General features: G+C 49.9%; 1 protein-coding gene across 2 annotated transcripts in view; it reads right to left on the bottom strand.

The window, feature by feature from the left end:
- Positions 1 to 8,988: 8,988 nt before the first annotated feature.
- Positions 8,989 to 10,958, bottom strand: part of UROS (uroporphyrinogen III synthase) — a 35,002-nt gene continuing 33,032 nt past the window's right edge. The window contains exon 11 of one of the 2 annotated variants that reach the window (XM_023224255.3): positions 8,989 to 9,267. In XM_023224255.3, coding sequence (XP_023080023.2) covers positions 9,244 to 9,267 — 24 coding nt within the window. In that variant the 3' untranslated portion in view covers positions 8,989 to 9,243. Of the gene's footprint in view, positions 9,268 to 9,678; positions 9,845 to 10,958 lie in introns of those variants that run through there. The other variant, XR_002734165.3, reaches the window with a different exon arrangement.

Here is a 10,958-nt window from a genome sequence, read left to right as displayed (position 1 = left end):
GCTTACAGTTTGGGTCGCTTTTTTTTTTTTCTTGGTGAACTGGGGTTTGGAGAGTTTTAGTTTGTTTCTCAGACTTTTTTTGTGTGGCTTTTCTTCTTTTTGTTTCTCTTTATATAAAGGAGATCTTCTCAGTAGATAGTATAAATTGTAAAAGTACTGAGAATGAAGAAGAAATTCTGTGATTCTGATGGTGACATTTCAGTGAACATTCTTGCAGATACATATGCACACGTGCCTAGAGAAGTATTTGTGTGTATCTCTCATTTTACATGAACTCTATTCTCCATTCCTTTCAAGTCAGCACAATGTTACAGGCACTTTTCTATTTCTGAATGTAAGTATTTATCGTTCCAGTTAATGACTGCACAGTGTCCCATTCTGTGGGTAGAGATTTGTATACGAGGATAAACTAGAATCACCTCGACCCACTCACTTTCCCCTTATGGAGAAGCCTCAAGTTTTTCTGGGATCCTGAAGACAGAACCTTCCCTGAACTGGGCTTTTATTTGAGCAGACATCCTCCAGAGAGTGCAGACTGACTGGGCCACAGCTGTCCATGGGAATATGGAGAATCATAGAAATATGGAGAGGCCAGGTGCAGTGGCTCAGACCCATAATCCCAGCGTTATGGGAGTCTGAGGCAGGAGGACTGAGACCAGGAGTTTGAGACCAGCCAGGGCAACACAGTGAGACCTCATTTCTACCAAAAAATGTTTAAAAATTAGCTCGGCATGGGCCAGACGTGGTGGCTCACACCTATAATCCCAACACTTTAGGAAGCCAAGGGGGTGGATTGCTTGAATCCAGGAGTTCAAGACTAGCAAGAGTTCAAGACCAGCCTGGGCACCCTGGTGAAACCCCATCTCTACTAAAAATACAAAAATCAGCCAGGTGTGGTGGTATGCGTGCCAACAGTTCCAGCTACATGGGGGAGCTGAGGCTGGAGGATCACTTGAGCCCAGGAGGCTGAGGCTGAAATGAGTCGAGATCATGCCACTGCACAACAACTTGGATGACAGAATGAGACCCTGTTTCAAAAGGGGGGAAAAAAATGGATAGAGAGTGATGTGTGCCACTTGCAGGCCTGAACTCCAAGACCACCCTTGTATTCTCTGTGATTTCTTCCCTCGACTCCTGACCAGATGCAGAGCATCCAGCACAAGTGGCTTGGATCCCTGAATCCCCTTGTGGAAGGCCACCCTCAAACCCTTGACTGCTCCGTGACAGGAGCAAGAAACAACTTTCTTGCTTGGAGCCTAAGATTTGGGGTTGGTGGGTACAGCAGTTAGACAACCCTAATACAGGCCACTAAACGCTTAGTCTGTCCCCAGAAGGACCCGTAACATGCTCCTCGTTCCCTAAGACCTGTCTCCAGTAGAGACTACGGCTTGCCCTTCTGTCTCTGGTGAAGGCTGCACAGGTCAAGGAGCAGGATGGGTGTTCCCGTCCCTGATGGCTGCCTCCGCTCAGGGAAGTGCCCTGCTCCTGTGAGCCTCATGACAGTTTTCTGGGTCACCGCCAGCCTTCCTAGTGACTGTTCTCTCCCCAAGATGCCGTCGTCCCTTTTCTTGCAGAGTTCTCCTGTATTCCAGGTCCTTCCGTTGTCCTGACTGACCCTGGCATCCCTGTGAATGACTGGTGCGTTGCTCTGACCTACCCCTCCATGACTGTGATCTGAAGATTCTCACCTCCACTCCACTGGAGTCACCCATGGCCTGGCCTGGCCCAGCCCTGGCACCCCCTGGACTGCTACACCTCTGATCCTGCAGGCATAGGCAGCCCTTGATGCCCACCGCTGGCTCTCCTCGTAGCCTCTCACCCTCTTGTCCCTATCACATGGTCCTCTGAGCCCCAACTGCACCGAGGGTCCTGAGGGTCCTTCTGCCTCACCCACCTAAGTTGTCTTGGATCCTTGGTTTTTACTCTGTCCAGCTCAGATCCCAAAGACGCTGACCAAGCCCTTGCCGGAGAGCCTCCCACCACCCCTGCACTGGGGGCCGTGCCCTGGGCGGATCTGGCTTTCTGTCCCCTCCATCATGCTGAGCACACATTTGCTCATCTATTTCCTTTAAACTCATGACTACGCCCCTTCTCCGTGGGCTCCTGCGCTGCACAGCAGCCTCCTCATCTCCCACTTCCCTGAATATTTCCTGTTCCTCCTCTCTTCTTGGTGGGTCACACAGATGCCCGCAGGGGCTGACCCTCAGGGGCAGGGGAAAGGCAGAGTATGGGGAGGCAAAAGCAAGTAGAGGTTCAGGTTTGCTGCAGGAATTTCTACCCCAGTATCCAGAGAGCTTGCAGGAAATGAATTAAAGTTCTTTGGGCACTATGATTTTGCAGATGAAAACTTAGAATTTTATGTCAAAGGTCTCCAGGAAGAGCAGGTGTGCACAGGCCTGTGTAGGGCTATCCGTTAGTTATTCATTCAGTCATCATGCAGCAAATACTTATTACTGTCCTACGGACAGGGAATACAGAAATGAACATGATGGATTCATTCCCTACTGTATTAGTGAGGGTTCTCTAGAGGGACAGAACGAATAGGGTAGATACATTAAGTAGTATTAACTCACACAGTCACAAAGTCCCACAGTAGGCCGTCTGTAAGCTGAGGAGCAAGGAAGCCAGTCTTAGTCCCATAGCTGAAGAACTTGGAGTCTGATGTTCAAGGGCAGGAAGCATCCAGCACGGGAGAAAGATGGAGGCTGGGAGGCTAAGCCAGTCTAGTCTTTTCACGTTTTTCTGCCTGCTTTATATTCTGGGAGCTGATTAGATGGTGCCACCCAGATTAAGGGTGGGTCTGCCTGTCCCAGCCCACTGACCCAACTGTTAATCTCCTTTGGCAGCAGCCTCACAGACACACCCAGGATCAATACTTTGGATCCTCCAATCCAATCAAGTGGACACTCAGTATTAACCATCACACCTACCCTCATGGAATGTAGATTCTAAGTAGGGAAGACAGACAATGAGCAAAAAAGAAATGAAAAATTCCAATAGTGACGGGTGCTAGGAATAGAATTAGGGAAAGTGAGTGTCTATGGGGAACAGTGAATATTCAGGTGAGCAGGAAAGACCTCTTGCACAGATGAAATCTGGGCAATAGCAGAAAGATCAGAGGGACTCAGTCACATGTAACTGAGGGTTTGGGATTCACGAGCGGCATACATTTTAGGCCAGGAAAGGGCAAGTGCACAGGCCCTGAGGCTGGGACCGGCTGGGCAAAGCTATAATAGTAGGGAAGAAAGAACAGCCTGGCTGGACGTGACTGGTAGGAGTGAGCTGGGAGGGGAGGATGGAGAGGAGCAGGTGAAGGTCAGATGGGGAAGGACCCGTAGGACAAATGAGGAGTCTGGGTTCACTGTAAGTTCAGCTGGAACATTTTGAATGGACAATGCCAGGAGTGGCTACTTTTTAAAGAACCTCTGTGCAGTTCTGAGGTTGGTGTAGGCTGTGTCTCCTGGGGTGAAACCCTCTGGCTATCGTCAACTCCTCCGTGTTTTTCTGACTGTGCCGCACCCTGGGACACTTTCCTGGGCTCTAGGACACTGGGCTTCCCGGGGAAGGCACAGTCCTGCGCTGTGACCCCGGGGATCCATTCCTCATTGGGCCCACACCCAACGCTGCAGGGGGAAAGGCGGGACCTGGGATGCTGGGAAGGGGTGCTCGGGAGGAGCTTGGGCACCCACCACGATCCCTGTTCTGCTTGAAGCCTGGCAGTTCTGTCCATTCCACCGGCTCTGGTCAAAGACGGTGCTTCTGAAAGTCGAATCTGAAAACTTGCATGACAGCTCTCCCCAGTGGGGGTAAGATGATTCCCCTTGGGGATTACTGTGGCTTAAATGTTCGTGTCCCCTTCACAATTCATGTTGAAACTTAATCCCCAGTGCAACTGTATTAAGAGGTGGGGCCTTGAGGAAGTGATTGAATCATAAGGCTCTACCCTCCTGCCCTTAGAAGCCAGGCTTACAGAGCGCGTTCAGCCCTTTGCCCCTCTGCCATATGAGGACGCAGTGTTCAAGGCACCATCTGGCAACAGAAACCGGGCCCTTGTCAGACATCAAGTCTTGCTCTGGGACTTCCCAGCCTCCAGAACTGTGAAAAAAAATTTGTTCATTATTTATAAATGACCCAGTCTCAGGTATTTCGATATAGCACCACAAATGGATTAAGACAGGGATCATAGGCTTGAGGGCTTCATTACTGAAAGTTATTATTCTTTAAGAAACTTTGGCCGGGCGCGGTGGCTCAAGCCTGTAATCCCAGCACTTTGGGAGGCCGAGACGGGCGGATCACGAGGTCAGGAGATCGAGACCATCCTGGCTGACACGGTGAAACCCCGTCTCTACTAAAAAATACAAAAAACTAGCCGGGCGAGGTGGCGGGCGCCTGTAGTCCCAGCTACTCAGGAGGCTGAGGCAGGAGAATGGCGTAAACCCGGGAGGCGGAGCTTGCAGTGAGCTGAGAACCGGCCACTGCACCCCAGCCTGGGCGGCAAAGCGAGACTCCGTCTCAAAAAAAAAAAAAAAAAAAAAAAAAAAAAAGAAACTTTACGGTGTGGTGGCCTCATGCAGCTTGGGTGCTTGACTCGGGGAAGTATGTTCACCATGTGGACGTTTGCTCTTCTTTCGGAGGATTCTTCTCTCCCATTATTACTAAGCTTTGGAATGTACTGGCTGCTCAAGGCTGAGAATGTTTGATTAAACAAATTGCTCATTCCAGGTTAATTGGATTTCAAGGAAATCAATTGGATTTAGGAGGGAAAACGACAGAGGAAGACACATGACCTACAAGAAAGACAACGTGAGGGACAGGGGCTCCTGCACAAACTGGTTCCTGCTCTGTGCAGGCCACTTCCCATTTCTCAGACTGGGCAAGGGTTTGGCTTGGAGCTTCTAGAATCTCTTTTAAGCCATGAGATGCATAACCTAATTGTCAGTGGAATAACTGAAATTTTTTTCCTCTAAAACACTCATCATTTATAAAATGGATTTTTTTTTTTTTTGAGATAGGGTCTCACTTTGTTACCCAGGCTGAAGTGCAGTGGCACAGCCACAGCTCAACTGCAGCTGTGATCTCTCTGGCTCAAGTGATCTTCCCACCTCAGTCTCCTGCAAGTAGCTGGGACTACTGGTGTGAGCCACCATGCCCAGCTAATTTTTGTATGTTTTTGTAGAGATAAGGTTTTGCCATGTTGTCCAGGCTGGTCTTGAACTCCTGGGCTCAAGCAATCTGCCCACCTCAGCCTCCCCAAGTGTTGGGATTACAGGCATGAGCCACTGCACCCGGCCTGGATTTGCATATTCTTAGTACAGCTGGACAATAATATTTGGAAACAGTCATTCCCACAGGAGATCTTTGAGCCTTATGTTCAGCAAGGGGTCAGTTCTGACTGAAAGTGAGCAGAGCTCAGGGGGCCCAGGTGCTGGGGAGTGATGCCATCAGCACCAGGGCAGGCCTGTTGTCGTTTCCAGCTGCACAGTGCGCCTGTGAGACGGAAGGACTCTTCCCAGTGTCTGTCCTGATTCCCTTCTGTCCAGACTGCGTTTTGGTCCCTTTTCATCCACAAATAAACCCTTTTCCCCATCTCCGAGCTGGCGTAGGACCCTCGGCCTCCCTGGGGAGATCTGCTTGTGTTTTATATACACGAGGGTCTGCGTCTGGGGCTTGTTCCTCCCCACAAAGGGTGCACGTGGAGGCTGCTCAGCGGTTGCGGGAGGGAGGCCCCGCTCACCACCCGCCTGCACTTCTCTGCCAAGGCACACCCGGGCCTCCTGGCCTCCAGATCAGAATGATGCTCTTTGTTGCTGGTGGTGTCCCTCAGAAAGCTTCCAACTGGTTCTGCTCTGAGAGTGGGGCCCTCTGATGAGGAGATGCCCTCAGTCTGCTGGTCAAACCCAGCTCTTCTCAGGGCCGCTGCCAGGGCAACAGCAATGACACCAGCGGAGAAGCTGAAATTTCCCAAGCACGATGGTTAATTCTGTACGTCAGTGTGACTGGGCCAAGGGACAGCCACAGACCTGGTAAAACACTGTTCCTGGGTGTGTCTGTGAGGGTGTTCCGCGAGAGAGGAGCATTTAAATTAGTAAGGAAGAGCCACCCTCACCAGCGGGCAGGTGTCATCCAGTCCACTGAGGGCTCGAGGAGAACGAAAAGGCCGAGGAAGGGTAAATCCTCCCACTTCCTGAGCTGGGACCTTCATCTTCTCTGCCCCTTGAATCCTGTCCATCCAGGTTCCCGGGCCCTCAGACCCCGGGACTTACAGAAGCGGTGCCTTCTCCCCAGGCCTTCTTCAGACGCAGACTGGGAATCACACCACCAGCTCCCTGGCTCTCAGCCTCCAGGCTCAGGCTGAACTGCAAGCACTGGCTTTCCTGGGTCTCCAGCTTGCAGCCCACAGATGCTGGCCTCCTCGGCCTCCAGAATTCTGTCAGCCAGTTCCCCTAAGTGCCCCCTAGTGTGTGTCTCTCTCTCTCCATCTATCCTATTGGTTCTGTTTCTCTGGAGAACCGTAATACATCGAGAGAGGGAACCCCAGAAGCAGACCAGACTCAGGGAGGAGGAAGCAGTCTGGCCTGGCTCAGAGATGGGATCTGGCTGGTTACGTGGGACTCCTTTCTGCCCCTGGAAATGCAATTTTTACAGGACTTGGGGGTGTTTGGGTGAGAGGCGAGGAAAAAGTTACCAACTCCCCAGGTCCAGAAATTTAGTCACACGGTGAACACTCAGTAAAGTAACTCAGTAACTCAGCTTGGTGACAGGCCCCGTGGGTATGAATCATGCAGAATTTTCCATGCAGAATACAGCCCCTGTCGCCGAGGTTACACGGCAAAGCTCAACCCACGGCTGCTGGACCCATCTGCTGGCCTCTCTCCCGTCTGCGCCGCGTGGCCCCTGGCTCCCATCACCCCCCATACTCCTGAAAAGCTGCTACACGTGCGCCGCCCCGAGGGACACCCACCAGGCTGAGAACAAGAAGCAGCTGCTTCCATAACCGCACTGTGCCTGGGTCTCTTTGCTGGCTTGGGGAGGGGGCACAGGTTACATGTCAGAGGGTCCAGAGGCTTCGAGGTGGACATGGTACCCTGGAGAAGGGTGTAGGAAGGAACCATCTCAGGCCCAGGCCCAATTCCTGTCCTGCCGCCAAAAGCAGGTTGACGCTGAGGCGTCTCTGCCCTGTCCTCGGAGCCTCAGCCTCCCATCCGTTAAGAGAGTTTGAGCTGCTGCCTCCAGATGTGTTCACCACTGAGGAAAGTGCTGCTGGAGGTAGAGTCAATAGCTTAATGCTGGTGATTAACCAACAACGTGTAACATGTTCTGAGAAATAAATAATATTGCTCATGATTTGCTGCTGGGGCTGAGAAGTTCATCTGGGAAAAGCATTGCTGATGGCAAGGCGGGATTCTGATCATTATCCTCCACACCTGTGAGTCCTAGGCCTCTGCTAGGGGCTCAGGGGGCAGGGACAAGCACAGGTCCAGCTCTCAGGGGCCCACAAACGCCCTGAGGAGAACAAGGTCTCAGAATGTCAGAGAAGTGGAGTGGCCACGGTTATGGAGCTGCGCACACACGTGGGCTGTGGGCAGTCAAGCCAGGCTGAGAAGGGGGCTTAGAGGCCATGCTGAGGAACATGACCCCCATCCTGCAGCCCTGGGGGGAGCCCTGCCAAGGTGAGGTGGAGTCCAGCGTTCCCGTGGGAACACCCCCTCATCTAACTCTCCTTCAGCCCTTGGTCAGCAAAGTTCGAACCTGCCTCCACCTCACTTAACCTTGTGTATGGCATTAAATTCCTCCACGTCCAGTTTTTCTTATCTCTAGAATGGAGGCAGTAGGACCCACCTGATAGGGCTATTTTGAGGATTAAATGAGATGTTGAAGAGAAATGTTTAAGTCTCTCTTAATTCAGAGCGTTAAGTTAAGCCTGAAGCTGCCTCCTTACATGTTTTAAGGCCAGCCTAAAGAATTCTCCGTATACAGTGAACTGTAACCTAAATAGTTACAGCTATGGGTACAAGAGTAGGTTACAGCCTGTTCGTAGGATACAGCTTGGGCTCTGTCCTAGGTGTGTAAACAGGCTGTAACCTACTGTTGTACCAATCACTGAATTTCAGCCAATCAAAGGTGGCCAACAGCTCAAACGCTGTTCAAAATAAGGCAAATGCCAAGCTGTAACCAATCCAGCTGTTTTTGCATCTGACTTCCATTTTCTGTACATCACTTTCCTTTTTCTGTCCATAAATCTTCAACCACGAGGCAGCGCTGCAGCCTCTCTGAGCCTTTCTGGTTTAGGGTCTGCCCGATCCGCAAATCATTCTTTGCTCAATCAAACTCTCTCAAATGTAATTTGTCTAAGGTTTTAACAAGATAAATACGATAAAAGACATACATTTCTCCTGTAAGGACTGTGCACACCTTCCAATCAGTAGAGTGCTTACCAGTAAGAATGAAAGAAAACAGTCTGAGCAAATGCATTCCCGCAGCTTTTGTAGGTTTTATCAATATTTCGTGAAAATGAGAACTCTTCTACTGCTGAAGTCTTTTTGTTGTTTCAGTTGCTTTTCAAACACTTTATATAATTGCACAAGGCATAAATCTATAAATAATATGCAAATACACAGCTTAAAATTGAACTTGATAAAAAGATTCAATAGTAAGTTTATGAGGGACTTCTGGTAACCAAATATTTCCTTTTTTTTTTTTGAGACTGAGTCTCGCTCTGTCACCCAGGCTGGAGTGCAGTGGTGCCATCTCAGCCTACTGCAACCTCCGCCTCCCGGGTTCAAGCAATTCTCCTGTCTCAGCCTCCTGAATAGCTGGGATTACATACGTGCACCACCATACCCGGCTAAGTTTCTGCATTTTTAGTAGAGATGGGGTTTTGCCATGTCAGCCAGGCTGGTCTCTAACTCCTAGGCTCAAGTGATCCACCTGCCTTGGCCTCCCAAAGTGCTGGGATTACAGGCATGCGCCACTGCACCTGGCCGAGACTTTCTTTAAAGAGCATTTTATTCAAACTCAGAAATGGTGTATCTTGATGTTTACTCTACCAATTCACTTGATTATTTTATCATTTAGATTTGATTGTAAAAGAAAAATCTCATAGTCATAGCGGCTTACACAAGATAGAAGTTGATGTATCTTTTACACTCAAGAAGTCTAGAGTTGGGATAGTTTTTGTGCCAATAGTGTCATCTTGTTCTAGAAAACTTCCTTTCCCCAACGTCATCTCAGGGCTCAAGATGGCTACTGGAGCTCCAGCTCTTCTATCTGTATTCCAGGAAAAAGGAAGAATGATGTGAAGGGTGTGTATCTCACTACATCCCCTTGGCTACAGCTTAGTCACACTCTCATGCCTGCCTGTGAAGGAAGCTGGGAAATGTAGTTCTTATTCCAAATGGCCACATACTTTGCTGAACATGAAGGACTCTTGTTCCAGAGTAATGAATATTGAGACCACCTCAGACTCTATCCCTGTCATCTACTTTCTTAGAATTTTTAGTAAAATGATTCCTGCTAGTTTATTTTCTGAAGACTTGTATACAATACAATGTTCTTATTTTGTTACGTTCTATTCACAGGGAAGTTGTACTAACGCTTAACTCATTAAGAGAGTGACCACATGTAACTCAAGAGTCAAAGCGCATAAAACTTAGAACAGTGTCTGAGAACATGTCCTACCAATGAGCTGTGGCTGGAAGGTCCAGAGGGAACATCTTCAGTTCTTACCACTAGCCCACCTGGGCCTGGGGGGCCAGTTGCACTCTACTTTGGCTCTCAAATTCCTGTGTGATCCTTTATTCCTCCCCTGCACAAACTTCTTCAGCAACTCTCCTGAGTCCAGGAGCTGGAGGGGAAGGCGCGTGAGAGCAGATGCGAAGAGGGAATGTAGGTCACACAACTGTGGCAAAACCCTGTGCAGCACATCTGTTGAGTGTGTTCTCCCACCCCACCCTTCTGTCCCTTCTGATCCCCAGGAGGGACACAAGGAGGCTGGCCACCCAGCCTGCTGGGGCATTACTCTGTCTGGAGCTGGCAGGGCCGGGGGTGCGACTCACTCACTGTCCTGGGTGGCCCTATTTGCCGCTCAGGGTGTGTGAGACTCTGGCTTCGACCTGGCTTCCCACATTGACTCTGGGAAAGCACCTAGAACATCTACAAACTCAAAGCTGAACTTCCCTCAGCACATCAAGAACAGCTGGATCTGTTAAAATGTGGGAATGAAGTTTGGGAACAGATTTCCAAGGCCTTTCTATAGGGCTCTGCATTTGCACATGACCCTCTTTTTTTTCAGACAGTTTTGCTCTTGTTTTCCAGGCTGGAGTGCAGTGGCATGATCTCAGCTCACTGCAACCTCTGCCTCCCGATAGCTGGGATTATAGGCACCCTCCACCACATCCGGCTAATTTTATATTTTTAGTAGAGATGGGGTTTCACCACGTTGGTCAGGCTGGTCTTAAACTCCTGATCCCCGCCTCGGCCTCCCAAAGTGCTGGGATTACAGGTGTGAGCCACCGCGCCCAGCCATATGAACCTCTTCTAAGTAAATACTGACTTCCCAGCCCCTCAGATTCCTGGGAGATCAGACGGTCTGTTTAATGCTGCAGTTGTATCTTTGAAGGAAAGCCTTATGCCAGCTTCTGTTCACTCCCATCTAGCCATTGAGCCATCGAATGATTAACATAATTATTGTCCTTAACAGAAACTGCAGTCCCATGGGAGGGTGAGCAGAAGTGACGCGTGACATCCCTGAGCTTCACTTTCTTGAGCTGGGTAATTACAGACCTTACCTTCTGTCCCACCAATATCTTCAGAACCAGGGTTTCTCCACAGTCCCTTTCAAACTGGTTTTTGCCTACTCAGCCCTCATGTTCTAAGGAATCTCCAGCCCAACTGCCAAAGAAAGCCCAGGCTCCCGACTCACGCAATGGTCGAGGACACTGCACCTGCTGCTTTGCTCA

The sequence above is a fragment of the Piliocolobus tephrosceles genome, chromosome 9, assembly GCF_002776525.5.
Source record: "Piliocolobus tephrosceles isolate RC106 chromosome 9, ASM277652v3, whole genome shotgun sequence".
In the NCBI taxonomy this organism is placed as follows: Eukaryota; Metazoa; Chordata; class Mammalia; order Primates; family Cercopithecidae; genus Piliocolobus; species Piliocolobus tephrosceles.
Note: the sequence above shows the minus strand (reverse complement) of the source record. Positions and strands in the feature narration are given on the sequence as shown.